Raw genomic sequence first — 18,935 nt, forward strand, 5'->3', positions numbered from 1 at the left:
GTCATAGGTAGGTAACGACTTATTATATTTAAAGACACGAACACACGGTTAATGCGCACAGTAGTTTTTTGTAAGTTGATTTGGATGGATGAAATTACTTTATTCAATTTATAACACCCTTTGAAATATTTCCTACGAGTGAAATGGGTATCCTCGTAGTCGGACTATTTTTAAGGATGGTGTGTGATGCGGTTCGCATTATGGGATGTCGTAAATTTTGGACCACGAGATAGATGTTCCCATGAAAAGTGATTTTCAGAAGTTGAATACATACTCGCTCCCACCATAACTAGGTGTCATTAACACATTTGTTCATTTTTTCATATCAGTGGTAGAATGAAACTCGTCTAGTGTCAAGGTCAGGTTACGGTGGGCACCGCAAAGCTTTCTGGGACTTCCTGCGCAGACTCAATCTTACTCATGTCAATTTTTAGGAATTCCCGCTTGTGATACTGTTTACAAATAGTTGTGTGGATTATAAAATTCGGAGGAACACGGTAATCAACAGAGATATGAACTGATATCCGGGCTCTTTTGAAAGCCTGATACAGGTTAGTGAAACAGGCTGCATGATTATAACGTAAAATGCTCAAGTTTAACAACACTCGGTGAAGTTTCATTGACAAGACTGTTTTCACTTGCTTTGATTCGATTGCAAAGCATGTAACCTTATTGACACATACATTATTTCATGCATCGTGAGGTGAATATAATTTTCCACTTTCCATGCACATGAATGATGTACGAGGTATAGATGCTTGCTTCCTACAAATACCATGTACATGCTGATGTTATTTGAGCATTGTTTGTACTTTGACTATTTCGAGCAAGTGGTAACAAGTCTGGTGGTGCATGCACCGGTGGCACTGGTATGATTTTGAAATTTATATACAGTTGGCATACATCTTCTCTAGTGTACTGAGCTAGTATATAACAATTGTTCATAATTGTAGAGAACCAGATGGATTTTGAGGACAAACGATTCACCCATCCGACAGTTTAGTCATTGTTAGCAAGATAAGCGAAACTGAAACTTGGGAACTTTCAATATAATCAGTGTCCCCATAACAAAACAATGCTTATTATGTTATGATAAATTTGCATAACAAATGAATGTATCGTTCTGTTAATGTATATATGTATTGTTCGAAACCATAGGATGCAACCATAGACATCTCTCCAATGTTTATGATGCAGCCTACATATGTATAGGCCTACTACTCAGTTACTGTCTACTACTGGGCACATCCATGGTGTGATTCAGCTAGGAAGTATGGTATACATATGTATGACATCCTTACCTGTCTTGCAATATATATAGTTGTCTCACTCTTTGTGGCAAGGACCCCCATATCACTTTCCCCATGGATGGAAAAATTAAAATAATAACCATGTTACCCAGAATAAAAATGCGATATTTTATTCCTGTCTTTCAGAGCAGTATTTGGAGCAAACTCACTGGAAGGAAGTAACTAAACACACTTATGTCAACTGTTGTCAAATAAAGCCCCAACCATATCCAGTTCTTGGTAATGGCCAGAAGTACTATAAGTTCATCAGATTTGGATCTTAGTCTTACTGGTTCACAATACTCTGCATCAAAACGTCCAAATTCAGCAGGAAAGGCACGACCTGGTTCAAGACCAAGTTCAAGTTCTGGGAAAAGACCAGGCTCTTCGGTAAGTGTAAGTTATGTATTCACCAAACCTTTTGGGGTGAGAACTCAGGAGAATATTACATTTAGTTCTTAAAATTGATATTTTTACACTAACCTTGTATCAAATTAAACTTTTGTTCCAAACACAAACTTGAAAATTGTAGGTGAAATGTTTGACTGCACACTTTAGCCTTTGTCAACATATTGACCCACTATTTAGAATTCTGACCTGACAGCCATTATTTGAAGGTAATCAAACATCTGGTTTCTTATACTTGAGTGATATCTACATAACACAATGGACCTCAATTGGTAGAACATAACATAGTCTTCAACGTGTATGAATCATTAGCCCAGTACCGGTAGTATAAATGATTTCATTTGGATTTGATTATTTGTATATTTGTATAGAGAGATCTAAATGGACCAGTAGGAGCTGGAGGAGATACAAAGTCTGCACATAAAAGAGGTACATTTTCTGTCACTGCTCTAGGATAAAGTAATGGATTCCCTTTGTAATTTCTAGAGTGATCAAATATAAATGAATGAAAAGTCGGCTGGTAAAAGATGGTGGTTACATCAGTGGAGAATTTTAAAAGTTTTAAATTCTGTGGGATGATGATAGCTTTCATTAACGTTTAGTTATACCTAGAAATGTGTGAACTGATAAAAATGGATTGGTGATAATAAAGAGCATGTATAATGCATCTGTTCTCCAGAGAGCAGCAGGTGCTTGGTTACTAATTTCAAAATATGAAAGAATTACCGAAATTAAAGGATACTCTCATTTTGTATATTCTTACCATTCTAATTTCTGTGAATATTCAGGAGGAAGTCAGGGAGGAAGTCAGAATTCAAGGTCAAGTGTGAGGCATAACAGTGTTGGGAGTGATAGTTCAGGTCATCGTAGTAGCAAACCACAGAGGTCTGCACGGTGAGTCAGGTGTCAAGCTTTCATTTGGATGCGTTATTTTGAAATAGTATGTAAAATTTCAAGATCAACTTTTTGACCAATGCATGTAACATACGTAGTCAAATTAGAGAGAAAGGGGGGGGGGGGGGGGAGAAATGAAAAAAACACTGTGATAGAAGACCTGCTTCCCCCATGATTCAGAAGATGATCTAATGTCATTACCTGTGTACTTAATTGTTGCGTTTGAAGGGAATTCTTAACCCTCTTCTAGCCATGGTTCCATTCACTTAGTGGTCAAGACACTGCAGTGTAATAAATGCATGTATAGCTCTCCAGAGATTATATGACTCATAACCTGTTAGGCTGCCAGGGGTTTTCAGTTATTTTTCTTTTCCCATTCTAGCAATTTGAGTAATCACTTTTATTTATTTTCAGTTGAGATATTTGATACAACTTCCCTGTGAGTAACTTAGTTTGACACGCTTTAATAATATAACCTGTTTCTTTTATTTAGCAGTAATGATGATTTTCTAGCGTTGTTTGATAGCAGTCATCAACCAGTTATCAAGACCACAAAGAAAGAAAACAGACCTTCACCTAATGCTGTCAAGGTCTTATGGGACCCTGTGAGTACAAATCTAAAAATAAAAATTTATAGAAAGTTTAGTTTATGATGTATAGGTTGAAGTATTGATACAAAGATGCAGCCCCCCAAAATTGATTGAATTGTCTTTTCAGATACAAGTTTCAAAAAAATGAATCCCCTGTTTGCAAATAGTTGATACGAGTAGTATTGTGAAATGTGTGATGTTTACATTATATGCTACTCGTATTACAGTAAAGTAATTACATGACAAAATATTGAATATATTGGTACTTCTGTCAGTGTTTTTTGCTGGAATGTTGGATACCTAAAAAAAGGGGGAGGGGACTGCTTAGTGCTAATACTTGTATAGATTTCCATACTTTTGTGGGAAACCCAGGTGAAAGCTAATAGATTTTACTCACTTGCTATCCATTAAAACATAAAGCTAGATGGTTTGAGTATTAAAATGTGCAACATTAAATTTATTGTAAGACATTTATGCAATATCAGAATTTACAAATGTTGTCACTCTTCTATTTTCAGCCATCTGCAAGAGCCTTTCCCATTCCATCCAGTGCACGCAGCTCAAGTACCGCTGACTCTTCTCCTCTGAATAGTTCTAGAGGGCAGGCTTCAAACTCCCAACATACACAGCAACAGCAACTGAACAGTGAAAGGGAAATTGCCAACAAGAGATCCCCTGTGTCTCAGAGTTATACTACAACAACAAATATCCTCAGGGACTCCCATAACAATCTGGACAATTTCAATCAAAATTTTGTGTCATCAGCAAACAAGTACACAAAATCAAGTGTAAACAATAGATCAAACAACGCACAGCCTAATTTGAGTAGAAGTGGAAATAGACCGTCATCAGTGACATCACAACATAGTCAGAATTCTGTTGTAGAGGACTATATTACAACAGTCAACAAGGCAGCTACTGTTATACAAAAGGCATATAGAGAGTACTCAGAGAAAAAACAAATGGAAGGAGAAGATGAAATTAGGAAACTTTTAGCCAAGAAAAAAAGAGAGAAAGAGGAGCAAATGAAAAATGAACATGACAATATGGACAGTGTTTTTAACTCTCAGAGACGAGCAGAAGTAGACAGGAAGAGAATAAGAGATGAGAAGGCAAGACAAGCCCGACAAGCCGCTATAGAGGTAGGATTACTTGTGATCACTCCAAACATGGAAAGTTTGATTTCAAAATTGTATAGAATCAGCATACGCTACAGTGTTCTCAAGGAGAGGTTTTAGCAGGACTGTGCACCCTATCAACTGAACAATTTGAATTTCATTAATCTTGGTAACTGTAATAGCATTTTACCTCATGCTAGAAGGTCAACATGGAACAAGAAGGTTGGCTTATTCTTCCCTGGACTTATTTTTTCATCACCATAGTAGTATGTAAAGTGGAACTCATAGTGTCAATCAAGAGATCCAACGATTGTTAGTTATTTCATGGTGAACTTAAATGGTAAAATCCTATTTCTAGTTTTAAGAATTGAGTACATTTATCTTTTAGTTCTCACCTTTTCATTGATTTATTTTGTAGGACTTACAAAAGAAAAGACAAGCCAAGAAAGATGACATCAAAGAAAAGGCAGAGAAGGAGTTATCTTATTTACAAGCCAGTGGTAAAGTTTCTAAAAAACCATCAACTGCAGGAGCCCTAGCTAGGCCAAGAACAGGCAGTGCTAGTAGTAGTAGCGGTGCCAAAAGGAAAACTAACAGAACTAACATGAAATTAAACATTGACAATGAATCAGAAAGTGAATCCTTACCTTCAAATAGACCAGCTACAGCCAGTAGTGTTAGCAGAAGAGTTAATGAAATTTTTGAGGTAAGAAAACATTAAAATTTGAAACTCTTTTAAATAGCTATATCTTGACTCCAATAAAATAAATCTTAGAGTGATCTGAAATCTACGATGTATATAAATGAAACCACTTATCCTGAAAGTTCTTGAATACAATATCAGGTATCCTGATATACAATTGAACTTGGTCCAGTGGTGACTGTATTGAAGCTAAACTTGTATTGTTAATGGACCTATGTATCAATACTTGTAATCATTTAAATTGCCTCATATTAGTCAGAACCTGGGGGTGGGGGTGGGGGGATCACTATCATAAAGCTCTGCACATGTACTGTCAGCATTACCAAACTGGTAGTACTGTCAAGCTTAATTATAATTCAACTTCATTACACCATTAATTAACCATAAATATCACTATGACTGACAGCCATCTTCATCTGAAATTGAGGCCATGACCTAAAAAGAGGTCACAGCATCAAGTCTAATGTGATGTAATTGTACTAAGTGTTTGAAGAGGTAGGACTTATTTCAATGTGTTTTGCGTCTGTAGAGGTGATGCCATATTCAAAATTGTCAACTGAATCAACATTCAATTGTACATGTAAATATTCCTTGCCTCCCTAAACAAGACAGTTTCACAGTACATTACTAGATATTGATGTAGTGTTAGCCGACCCCTTTACCATCAATTCATGATATCATCTTCAGGTGTCAACAGTACATAATGAAGGCTAAGTCAGCCTTACCTTACACTTAATAATTTCATTTCCCACTGTTTGAGGAGTCAACAGTACATATTAAATGAAAGCTAAGTCAGCCTTATCATTTCCCATTGTTTGAGGAATCAAGTACATGACAGCCAAGTCAGATTTAAGCTTACCTCACATAATTTCATTTCCCACTATTCCAGGAGTCAACTGTACAGAATGAAAGCCAAGTGAGCAATACAGAAGCTGGAGTTACTGAGACTGTTAGTGCTGCAACTACTAAGACAACACTCAATGACTTGCTAGCTACTATCAAAATGCTAGAAGAACCTGAAGAATTACCTGAAACTGAGAAGAAGGAAAAACCTAAACCAGATTGGTGTAAGTATATTCACAGATATATGATTTACAAGAACCCCATGATGCATGAGTACCAGTGTGACATACTCACGGTACTTGCACGAATTCTTGCAGTATTCTTAACAGGTGTATTTTTTGGGTGTACTTTCCTTAAAACGAGTGAAGTGTGGCAGAAAACATAAACTGACAGATTGTGACTTACTGTTTTACATGTATTTGACACCTAGTGGAGGTACCTGGGATACTTTGATATTCTATGTCTCAACATACAGATAACAGTCAGTTGGTGTCAAGTCAAGCACGAACCACTACAATTTTTTCAGGCTACCAAGAACACAGAGCATGATTGCAAATACCCTCAGCCTGAATCACCTACATTCGTGTGTCATATAGGGTTCTGTTGTTATTGCGTACTTTTATATTTATTAAACACACCAAATCTGTACAAATATGATATAACTGAATTTACATGTAAAGGCCAGGGTTTCAATCTCAGGTTCTCACTTTAGTGTTATCATATCACTGGAGCCATACAGAGTACATAGGATTATTTTTTTGTTCTGGATCAACTTTTTTCTATAGCTCGACCAAACAACTGTTTTAACACCTAAATTGTTTTCAGTCCTAAATTTTGTTTTCAGTCCTTGTCCTGCTTTCTAAGCTCTATCTTGACCATCAAATTTACTTCAGTCTGTATTTATTTATTTATTTATAATTTATCTATTGCAGTGGAAATGCTTGAAAGAGACGACACTGACGATGGACTTCAAAACAAGAGATCAGCAGAGGTGTACCTGTCAACAGAAAAACTAGATCATTTCAATAGTGTGGCCAAGTCTGGCAAACCAAGTACAAGTGGTGATTCTATGACCAAATATGGCAAGAATGCTCTACTAACTGAGGATAAACTCAGGTTGGTGAAACACAGAAATTTTTCACCACACTGACATATTTATACTGTGAAATACTGTACTTTTCATTTGGAATTAGTTTCTTGTCTTTTAGAATTTTTTCCCCTCAAAATAAAATCCCTATAAAATTAGTTTGCACTAATAGTTACTTTGCATGCCTTCCTAAATCAGTGAAAAGTAGTCCCAGATGAAAAAGTGTATCCCTTGTCAGTGAAAATTAAATCCTAGAAAATTTCGTCCTGCATAGTATTTTCTGAATAGGTACCATACTACGACATGCAATCCTTACACATGTTTTATTCTGTGAAGTTGTACACAAAATATCATATGTCAACAAAATTTTGTGTAAAAATATTATCATATTTTGTATGGTGTGAGATAACAAGGAAAGAAAGGTGATTTTCTCCTAAATGTTTAGTTTTTATCTTCCTGACGGTTCAAAACCGATTTTCAATATTTTGTCAGTTTTCCTAAGATGTAGTCTCTCTATAAAATTGCACACGGTTGGACACCAGGTGTAATAGTATGATATATTTTTTACGTAAAGGATCAGTGAATGCTTCTATTTATGATATTGAGTGCAAAAACATTCCTTTGAAAAAAAAAATCACTTAAAAGAAAGTAAACTAAAAATTGATTGTAGTTGAAGTAATTGAATGAAAACTGTTTTGTTGTCATTTAAATCAGATAAAACATACATGTTGACTTGTTTTATATCATGTATTTATAAACAGAAGTATTATGTCATTTCTGGATGAAGTTGAAAAAGCTGACAATGATTCTGAAGAGGAAGATGACAAGGTAAGATAAAAGACAGATAATAAAGATGATATTTGATAGCAGTGTGCCCTCTGATGGTACTCAAATTTTGTTGTTGTGAGTCAAAATGATAAAAACTGGGATTTCTTGTGAGTCACCACGTAGTAAGAGATAGGGGAACAAGAAATTTTGGTGAGTCACTAGAAATTGTGTGCGTCAGTGGTGCGTCAACTTGGCTTAGAGGGCACACTGGTCTGTAGTAAGGTAAAGAATTGCAAAAATATCAGTTTGTATCAATTTTAATGCAGATATAACAGATGTATTTCTATAAAAAATGATGGAGTACATAAGTATACAAACAACCACCTTGTTGACATCATGGTGTTTATAACAAAATGAAGACCAAAATACATTGCAGTTAGATTCAGGTTTATATGTAAGGTCATTCATATAATTGTGAATGCTGTGTATGTATATATGTATCTATATGAACCCTCTCAGCACCTTTGTTTCCTTATACACCCCAATGAAAGTACATCCCAAAAAACTCAAACGTGTAGGAAATAATTTAGAAGTTTTAAAGCCAGCCATTTGTATATTGTTGCACAAATTCAATATCTAACTTTTAGAAACAGTGGAGAGAAAATATGAAAAATGGGCTTAAAATTTCAGTTACAAGATGATAGTGGAATGACTTGCATAGCCAAGGATGCTTTCTACAGTGCCATGGTAATGGTAATATATATACTACTAGTATGGCATTCAAAGCTAAGGGGTAATAATTACAGTGTGTTGGGGTCATGAAAACACTTGCATGTCACAAGGGTCCTCACTGCCAGGAGAGTTATACACTAGTATGGCATTCTAAAAAGTCTTGTGTGGCACCATGACCCTCACTGCCATGATATTGTATACACTAGTATGGCATAGAATGGATAGTTACAGTGTGTTGTGATAGTGAAAAGACTTGTGTGGCGCACCATGACCCTCACTGCCATGATATTGTATACACTAGTATGGCATAGAATGGATAGTTACAGTGTGTTGTGATAGTGAAAAGACTTGCATGGCCAAAGTCTGACATGATATACAATGTATACACTAACATACCATAATGTTAAACTTAAAGGGGTTTCATTTGAAAAAAACAATGGTCTATATTCATTTTCAACTGTCAAGGCCCCTGATCCAGCCAGCAATCCAGCCTTGATAGTACCCACAGCCGAAGAACTTGCCAAATTGGAACATGCCTCAGCAGCAGCCTCAGAAGTCACAAATACAGTACTCTCACAGAAACTTGAATTGGAAGAAAAGGGAAGGACTGTGAAAATGTTACAAAAAGCATTGGTGAGTAATCAGACAGAAAAATGTATTAGTTCAGTTTTATATTATTCTAGTTTTTATGAAAAGACGTAAGTAGGTAAAATAAAAATTGCTAGGATATATTTAAATTATGGAAGTCCTAATGCAGCCACTAATTTCTGTTGCCATAGTAATAAGCTCCTTGATGAGGATTAGTGGGTCTAAGTGTTCCACTAGGAGGATGTTGTCAGGCATATCATTTTTGACATTTATTGTTAATGAGTTATTGCCCCAAGGAATACCAAAATAGTTGCATGTCTTCTCATATATTGAAAACCAAACGTTGCACAATATCTTGAAATTCTAGTTTTTATTCTACTCTTGTATAAAATCAAGTTGTGAAATGATTTATGAAATTTTAAATTAACCTTTTTCTCATTTCAACTGTTGATTTGCATTAACCTCTTGTAAAGTTGAACTTGAAAAGTTGAAGTTCAATGATTTTGTATACACACAAGATACTAGTAAATATGTACAGCAAGATACAAGACCAGTTTTTTTTAGATCTTATTCCCAATATTTTTAGGTAGGTCACAAGTATTTTCCAGCTGAATAAAACAAATATTGGAGAATAACATAATTATACCAGCGTCAGTAATATCAAAGAAAAATCAGGGAAAGCAATGGCAATTTTTAACATTTTGACTCATATTTCGAACACAACAGAACCAGTTACATAGATGCTTGTTGTCGTGGCGTAGAACGACCAGGGTATAAATTCCATATATTTTTTTCAACTTGGCTTGTACATGGTATGATATCTCTTGTAAGAGAAATTATGACAACATAGTACCCTCCATCAAATGCAATTATATGGGAAAGTGAAATATACATGCAGCTTTATTTTAAAAAACAAATAAAAATTCACAAAATGGAAACAGTTAAAAGATAATAAAAATAAATTAAACATACCATTATCAAATGGAATACAACTGAAGTCATGGAAAGATCTACACTTAGTAGTAGTTCTTTGTAGTATACTTCTTGTAGGTATCCCAAGTCATGATAGGTTTTGATTGGTTCATATATACCATTGTTTGGATTTCAAACAGTCATGAAACATACATGTATTTGTGGTGGCTCTCTTTTGAAGAACGATGTTTTAAATTTTTGATCAAAAAGACTTAAGATTAAAGTTGTTTTGTATTTTATCTTTGGCTCAGAATCAGCAGAGAGAGTTGACAGTGAGACATGCCAAGGAACAAGACAAAGAAATGAAACATAGATTAGTCATGCAGAAAGATGAATATGAAAGCACTATTAAAAGACATCTCTCTTTTATTGACCAGGTTTGTACACATTTGTATGATACTTTGATAGCTTGGGTTCTTTCTAATATCTTAAAACGTGTGTCTGTGTTTGTGTCTGTGTCTGTGTCTGTGTCTGTGTCTGTGTCTGTGTGTGTGTGTGTGTGTGTGTGTGTGTGTGTCTGTCTTGTGTGTGTGTGTCTGTCTTGTGTGTGTGTGTCTGTCTTGTGTGTGTGTGTGTGTGTGTGTGTGTGTGTGTGTGTGTGTGTGTGTGTGTGCATATGTGTAGAGGGGAATAGTCGTTGAAATGAGCACACATATGTTGGACCATAGCTGTTGGTAAGATAGTAGTAGAACATTGGTTGCTAGGGCAAGAACAGTCAGTGAAATGTATATACCTATAATGTCATTGCTGGGATATTCCTAAGGTTTTGGAATTTGTGTTGAAATGCAAGAACTAACAGACTCCTGTGTTAAAGGATAGGAGTTACATCTGTTTTGTTCTCAGCCAGGGATTATTTGGTTAGGGGACAAAAACAGTGAGTGAAATATGTCATTTGATGTGACATTTTTTTTTGTTCCTCTCTGTTTTTAGCTCATAGATGACAAGAAAGCGTTGAGTGAGAAGTATGACAGAGTTGTGACAGAATTAAAACAACTGGACAAGAAATATCAAACTAGGATTAATAAGATGGACGAAGAGTAAGTTATCATAAAATGTTTTCTATATTGCTGTATAGATGGGCAAACAATAGAAAGCAATATTCTCTATCAAACACCCATAAATGGTCAACATTCAAGGGTAAAGAACACCCTCTTGTAGGATGTTACTGTAGATGTCAGACTGTTAGAAAGCAACAGAAATATGAATGTTTGTTCGTGTGATAATGATGAACCAATGTGATACTTTGTGAACAGCAAATCAAGCATAACTAATTTACAACTGTCCTGTAGAGGGACTATTTATTGAAAGGTCTATTCCTGATAGATTTCTAGATCTGTATTATAGAGGGGCACTATTTATTGAAAGGTCTATTCCTGATAGATTTCTAGAGCTGCTGGATTTATCAGAAATAGACCTTTCCATAAATAGTGCCCCCTATAGATGTCTAGATCTGTAATATAGAGCCTGTGGGCAGTATTTATCAACAGTGTCCATTCTTGATAGATTTTGAGATCTGTTAGAGAAGGTCTGTTTGTATAGATTTTTTTGGTTTTCCGTAACCTTTCCAGTTCTTAGTAGTTGTGATATGAATTGAGAAGTATGTTGGTGTTTGGCAGTAGATACATAATGTTGAGTTGGTAGTTTGAGTATTTTATACTTAGTGATAAACAAGTAGGATATTTAAGTTACATATTAATAATTTATTTTTTACATCTTTTAAATCAGTCATTCAATGGAAGTCAAGAAAGTTAAGGATATCCAGGCTGCAGCTGAAAAGATAAGAAGAGAAAGGTGGATTGATGAAAAAACTAAGAAAATTAAGGTAAGGTATTTGTGGGAAGTTAGATTGGGGGAAAACAAAGCGTATTTTGAGATGAAATGTGGAGAATTAAAGGAATACTTCAACAATGTTAGATGGTATCTTTGTGGTCAGTTTATGAAATGGACTCTGATGCAGAACTGAACACTTGTCATAGGACAAGTGAATTGAGTTCCATAGACTTGTGACATCACTCAGAAATCCTTGTGTTCCTAGAGTATTCTGGGATACATATTTAACCGGTTTAAATAAAACTTGCATTTCAGGAAATCACTGTAAAGGGTCTAGAACCTGAAATCCAGAGACTTATAGCCAAACACAAGGGAGAAGTAAAGAAAATTAAAACTATACATGAAGCTGAATTGCTACAAGCTGAGGAAAGAGCTGGTCAGAAGTACATCAAACACATAGAAGAACTCCGAGATCAGTTAGCTGATGAAAAAGAATCTGCCTGTAATAGAGAAAGAGAACTTGCGAAACAAAGGTAGGTGACTTAATGTTATACTGCCAGAAATTGTTGTCATCTCTAATATAATATTTTACCACCACCTAGGTGTGTCATACTCGTAGATATACATATGAATCAGAAATGAAATATCTTCAATGCCAGTCCTTTCCAAGTTGTCATATTTTTAATTGTAAGAGTAGAGTAGCTGACTTGTCATTTGCTCATTACTTGTTTGATCCTTGCTGTTAGCATTTTGATGGCTTGAATATGGACCTGTTTTCCACCGTAATAGCTGTCACTGATGGTGTAGCAAGGACAGAGTGAATCACAAATATCTATTTTGTATGATGTAGGTATGAAAAGCAGTTAGAAGAAGAAGAATCAGCATTTCAGCAACAAAGACGAAGACTTTATGCTGAGATACAGGACGAAAAAGATAGATTATCTGAACAATCAAGACGACAAAAACAAGAACTTGACAGGTTACAATTACAAATGGAAGAGAATAACAGGAAAGCACTAAATACTATGAGATCAGAATATGAAAAGAACAGAGAAGAAGCTGAAAGGAGACACATGGTAAGTTGGCTATCACATCAATGTTGTATTTAGAGAATCCTAGCTGAATTCAGCCATTGTATGTGAAATCTTGAAATGGCACAAACTGAGATTATAAGTTATTTGACTTGAGAAAAAATATTTACATAAACACAGTCATTTAAATTGAAATTGTATTCTGACATTGTTACTTTAGCAAAGCATGCTTGATAGCATAGTAGAGTTTTTCTTGACACTTTGATATGCATAGGATGAATTATTCCATGTATGTCATTGTATTGTAGTCTGGCAATAGCAAGTGATCGTTTTGAATACAACAGATAGTGTTTAATCTAAAGCAAAACTTATGCTCCAAAACATAGAAACTCAGCTTGTGCTCCTTGACTGTTAATAATTCTTTCAAGAGAAGACTAGACAACAGTGTTTACATATATTTGATAGATTAGTAGTATTGGTTTCCAAGTTTGTCTGTATGTTTACTACATTGAATGTAATATTTGAATAATGGTTATTTGCAGTCTGAAGTAAGAGATCTTGAAGAAAGACTCAAAGTTGAGAAACAAGCATGGGAAGAAAACTACATGAAGAAACAGGTAGGATTTGATACAACAATATAAATCAGTGTTGTAACAGTTTGAGACTTAATGATTGATATAGCTGGGATTCAGTCTGTGTCTGTGTCTGTGTCTGTGTTTGTTTGTGTGTGTGTGTATGTCTGTGTCTGTGTCTGTGTCTGTGTCTGTGTCTGTGTCTGTGTCTGTGTCTGTGTAGTAATGTGCATGCCTGCATTGGCTTATGCTTACATCATGTGTGTATTTCTCTGTGTATCCCAGTGCAAATTTGCATGTATTTATGCTTACACTGTGTGTGTATATTTCTGAATTCAGAATTTATGTACTCTCTACTCTTTTAAAAATGCTTCCAATGCTTCAAATATGATCCACAGATAAAGTAGTCTGCACATAATCTTCATGTTAATGAGATAATTTGCCTAAACTATAAGTTTGGAGGAGAATGAGGCAAACCCATGTTGTTACAATTCTTACTCTGTGTTTACAGGAAACATGGCTGCTTTCCAAAGAGAGAGAGTTGAAGGACAATGTGAGACGTGACAGAGACAAAGAAATAGAATTAGTTATTCAGAGACTAGAAGATGACAACATATCAGCTAGGGAAGAATGTGAGAGAGCTGCTGAAAACAGAATAAAGTAAGAATCCAGTAATGTTATTATGTTAGTTTTTATATAACACTTTCCCGCACTTTGTTCAAAGCACTTTACAATTATTACCCCTGGCATGGATTTATGTTGGCACAACGGCCCTTTATACTTCTCGACTTCCTGGAGAGCATACAATCCATTGCAACCTGTAGATTACAAGCCATCCACTCTAACCATTCAACCATCATGACACCACATTATGTAGAGTATACAGTATAATGCAAATGTATTTATTTCTATGTTAGGATTTATTTTAAAATTGCACGAGCTGCAACAAGAATGATTTTTGAAACTATTTTGTTATATATATTTAGTACTTAATTGTAATATCGTACACCTTGCACAGTATTGAATCTCCTGTAGGTAAAGAGTGTGTAGCAGTATCCATAGTATGGTACAAAATATCCAATCAGATTGATTTTCAGGTCCGCACCCAAGATCAGAACCCTCTGGCAGGATTAGAAAAAAATCACATCACTGCATTTTGCTGAAATTTGGGACCTTTAATTAAACAAATGGTTGACAGTTTCCTTCCGACTTCAGTTGTCATTTAAAAGTCATTCGAACTGTTAAAGTATGATTATGAAATGAAAGTATCATGTACTCATACACCATACTTTTTGTTTCCTTTCTTTTAAATTTGTAACTGACCAACTGCCCCCATCATTTTTTAAGGTGTTATGATGAGAAACATAGAGTTAATCAAGACTACCCTAAGACCTTGCTCAGTGATTGTGATGTAATATGTTGTGTTTGTCAGGAAATAAAAAACATGATATCCACCACTGAGTTTCATCTGTGATCATTTTACTGTAAATAATGACATTTTGATTACCGGTAATGTAACTTTCTTATCTGTAGGCGTATCAGAGACAAATATGAAGCAGAACTGAAAGAAGTGGAACGGTCAGAGAGAAACACTCAAGAAAGATTAAATGATCTCAAAGCTAGATTAGCCAATGTAGAAGGAGAAAATATAAGACTCCGAGGACTACTTAGTCAAAAAGAACAAGAAGTAGATGACATTAAAGAAGTAAGTAATAATTCTTGTACATTTCTACTAAATTTTATGCAATTCAAAACCCAGGAAGCTGTAAAGCAGTCAATCATGACTTTTGCCAACTTGCAGCTGAAAATGTAGTAATCAGATTATTTTGTAAAAGAAGGGGTGTGGGTGTGGGTGTGGGTACCTGAAGAACACTGCCTTAAATGTAATAACAGTTCTTCACAGAATAAATCCTCAATTGTCAACCTTTTTGTCAACTTTATTCTATAGTTTAGCATCCTTAACCTGGGTAACATTGTCAACCATTTCATCAACTTTATTCTGTAGTTTAGCATCCCTAACCTGGGTGTCATTGTCTAAATCATTTCATTTGAGTTTTACAACAAGCTATGGTACACACAATATATATTGGTTCCAGTGTTCATATGATAGACACGTTTTACTATGCACGAGTTTATCATATGTGTGGACATTTATCAACAACAATATCTTTGTCCACAAGCATTTTGTTCTGAATATTTGTATCTTCATCCACACTAAGAGAGCATTAAAAATTTCTATTCTTTTGAATATCTTCTCTCAACTAGGACTGTGACAGGTTAACTAGGGAGAGAAAGAATGTACAAGATGTTGTCAGACAAGAATTTGCTGACAGATTGGTAGAAACAGAGGAAGAGAACAAGAGAGTGAAAAGAGAGATGTCTGAGATGAGAGCCAGACATAAATTGGAGATTGAAAGAATTCAGAAAGATAAGGAAGAAGAAATGGCAGAAGTCCACACAAGGTAAATAAATTGTCCATTCATTTCTGATGTGAGTTGTAGGAAAGATTGCATTACTGTTTTCTTTAACTGGTATAAACTTTCAGTTGAAATCAGATATGTCATAAAATAACAATAAATTATGTTTAACAGGTCATGTTGTCGTGATGGAGGAAATATTTTGGTATATCTATGTGAATAACTTTCTTGAATAACAGGTACTACAAATAAAATGAATAATTGCGCTGGTGATATTGGATTCTGAGTTCTCTTGTTTCAAAAAGAATGATTTTAAATCAAATTTTTATCTTTTATTAAATGAATCTAGACTGGTAAACTGAAAGACAAAATGGAAAGCAATGTAATAATAAATGATGTTGTTTTGAATTCTGATTCATACTCCAGCTGATTGAAGTAAAATTTGATATACTTGACAGCTGGTATTTGCTATATGAAGTGGTACCACGGTTGTGTTATGTTGTATGCATATTAATGAACTTCATTGCATATTTCTTTAAATTGATGTCCTGCTTCAAAATGGAGTTACAGAAATCTGCATAACTGTACACCCATGCAGAATATTATAATTCACCAATAATATCCAAGACCGTTATGTATCTGAGAGTGCAATCAAGTAATATAGACTCTCCATTTCATTAACAGGGTGAAACAAGCTATAGTGAAGAAAGAAGATACTGTCTCTCAACTAAAACAACAACATGCATCTGCTGTTAAACGAGCAGACCATCTTGAATCTCTCCTTGAACAACAAAGAAAGCAGTTACTTCATCTCAAAAAATAGTGTAACTCTACATAGTCATATTAAAACTTTTTAGTCACTTATAGGTAACTTTGGAATCCTAATGAAATGGACTCTTCTTTTATGAGAATTACTTTTATACATGTAGAAACTAAGCATTTTACTATACACTATTATATGCATAACAATTGTGAGGTATATTCAAATGAGGTAATTTGCATATTCATATGCAAGGTAATTACTATGCATTTCCTTTTAGTACAAGAGACAAGCCAAGATGTTGTAACTTTTATGTAATATAGCAGTGGCTAGTTAATATTTTTTTTTTTTAAATGGATAAGATTTTCTGCTTTCACTCACAGGGAAATAAGAGATCAGCTTTACCTTAAATTGTCAAATGGATATTATACTTACAATGTAAACATTTATCCATTGATTTAATATGAGACAGTAATTTTGAATCTAACGGTACTTACCATTTTACAGTTATTACATCCGAACAGTCAAAACCAGTAGAATTTCTCTCAGTACAGTTCATTCCACATACCTTCAGTAAATTTATTATTCAACACCATGACCTTACATTTCTTATAATGTTTTTTATGCATCTCAAAAAAAACAAAAAACTTATTTTTGGCATTCTCAGATGTAATTTTACTGTTTAATTATATATTTTTAAGAGCTATGTTGTATTGACTTAATTTGTGATCTCAGATATGATCTTATTTATATCTTAGGCTTTTAAATAATAGTGCATATGCTTGAAGTAACGTATATTATTCAAAATTTATAACAGGCAGCTCGGTATATATCAGTGTACAACAGGGCAAACTGGGCTTTCGGCTAACTAAGACAAAAAATTTGTGCTGGCATCAGTATTAAATTTGCACTCCAACCTCTAAAGAAGTGTTTTGCTTCCCCAATGAACATGAGATACACTAATATTTAGAAAACCCCAGCTGTTGTAGGACTGCACTAAGTAGGGGCTGTGCAAAGAATATTATATTTTATTCATTAGTAAATGATGTATTCCTTGTGACAATTAGTTTACAAACAATGCAATGGAGTTGAAGAATTATTACAAAATTGTTATCCAAACCTCATTATTTCTTTTCAAATTATACAATTATTCTTTACAAGATGTAAATTTCTCACTGCTGTATGTTTCTCTGTACATAGTGTTTTGTAAATTAAGTTGTCTTGTTTTGGACTAGGTTGCCGAAATGTGTCAAACACAGAAAATAAAAGTATTACTATCACACAATCTGATTTAGTGAAAGAGAATTCTTAAGATTACTGATTGTTGTAGTATGTTATTACGTAAACCCTATGTGTGGGGTCACTTGAGAATGTTGTTTGACCTCTTTCAGTACCCTACCTGTAGGGTCTCTGAGAATGTTGTTTGACCTGTTTCAATACCCAACCTGTAGGGTCTCTGGTAATGTTTTTTGACCTGTTTCAATACCCTACCTGTAGGGTCCCTGAGAATGTTGTTTGACCTGTTTCAATACCCTACCTGTAGGGTCTCTGGTAATGTTTTTTGACCTCTTTCAGTACCCTACCTGTAGGGTCTCTGAGAATGTTGTTTGACTTGTTTCAGTACCCAACCTGTAAGTCTGGCAACAACAGCATAGTGTTTGCTGTGTGGAGTCATGATGGGTGAATGGTTAGTGTGACCGGCTTGGAACCTACAGGTTGCAGGTTCGAGCCCCGTCGCTGCCTGCTGTTTGTTTCTGAGTGGCTAAAGTCCTTGGGCAAGATTTGAACCACGACTGTGCCTCAGTCAACCCAGCTGTATAACTGGGGACCTGGTAGGATGTAGGTTGCAATGTGAAGGCTTTAATCCTATGCACTTAAATGGCTGCAATGGATTGTATGCTCCCCGGGGAGTTGAGGAAGACTAAAGGGCCGATGTGCTGTTCTGATCCGAGCCAGGGGTAATAATTGTAAAGCGCTTTGAGCACGGAGTGGGAAAGCGCTATATAAGAACCCAACATTATTATTATTATAACATTATAGATGTCAACAGAGGAAACATAGTTGTACAAGTCTTGATTGGTTGTAACAAGCATCTTGAGTGTAGTATGTTGATGTTGACCATATTGCAGTACAGCCAAAAATATGGTTTCGTTGCTGTTGAATCATAATATTTTGCAGTAGTTCCGAACTCAGAGCGTAATTAAGTTACCTGGTATATTTCAACTAAATCACTCAGCCTCCTTCAGTGATTATATACAGTACAATGATCTAGACTTGTCACATGACTGCAGGAAGGTGTTAGATACTACTGGTATTTCCATTCCCTCATTCCTGTTACATGTAATTGATGGGCATTGCTGTTTACTACTACCTAATGTAATGCTTTGCGGTTA

At 35.1% G+C, this 18,935-nt stretch overlaps 1 protein-coding gene across 1 annotated transcript; it reads left to right on the forward strand.

The window, feature by feature from the left end:
- Positions 1 to 434: 434 nt before the first annotated feature.
- On the forward strand, positions 435 to 17,777 carry LOC144435084 (centrosomal protein of 131 kDa-like). Its single transcript, XM_078123636.1, has 21 exons — positions 435 to 551; positions 1,437 to 1,679; positions 2,069 to 2,126; positions 2,486 to 2,591; positions 3,088 to 3,196; positions 3,700 to 4,323; positions 4,718 to 5,005; positions 5,892 to 6,069; positions 6,778 to 6,961; positions 7,694 to 7,760; positions 8,898 to 9,065; positions 10,244 to 10,369; positions 10,923 to 11,029; positions 11,718 to 11,814; positions 12,078 to 12,295; positions 12,613 to 12,838; positions 13,336 to 13,410; positions 13,877 to 14,025; positions 14,899 to 15,070; positions 15,631 to 15,827; positions 16,467 to 17,777. Exons 2-21 carry the CDS (start codon positions 1,533 to 1,535, stop codon positions 16,603 to 16,605), a joined length of 3,435 nt encoding a protein of 1,144 aa, XP_077979762.1. The 5' UTR covers positions 435 to 551; positions 1,437 to 1,532; the 3' UTR covers positions 16,606 to 17,777.
- The last annotated feature ends 1,158 nt before the right edge of the window (positions 17,778 to 18,935 follow it).

Source organism: Glandiceps talaboti, chromosome 5 (assembly GCF_964340395.1).
Source record: "Glandiceps talaboti chromosome 5, keGlaTala1.1, whole genome shotgun sequence".
NCBI lineage: Eukaryota > Metazoa > Hemichordata > Enteropneusta > Spengelidae > Glandiceps > Glandiceps talaboti.

Excerpts from the sequence above, each read along its gene's own strand:
- LOC144435084 (XM_078123636.1), top strand. The coding sequence starts at position 1,533 with ATGGCCAGAAGTACTATAAGTTCATCAGATTTGGATCTTAGTCTTACT. Across the intron at positions 11,030-11,717 it reads ATTAATAAGATGGACGAAGA|TCATTCAATGGAAGTCAAGA; the intron begins GTAAGTTATCAT and ends CTTTTAAATCAG. Across the intron at positions 14,026-14,898 it reads GCTGCTGAAAACAGAATAAA|GCGTATCAGAGACAAATATG; the intron begins GTAAGAATCCAG and ends TCTTATCTGTAG.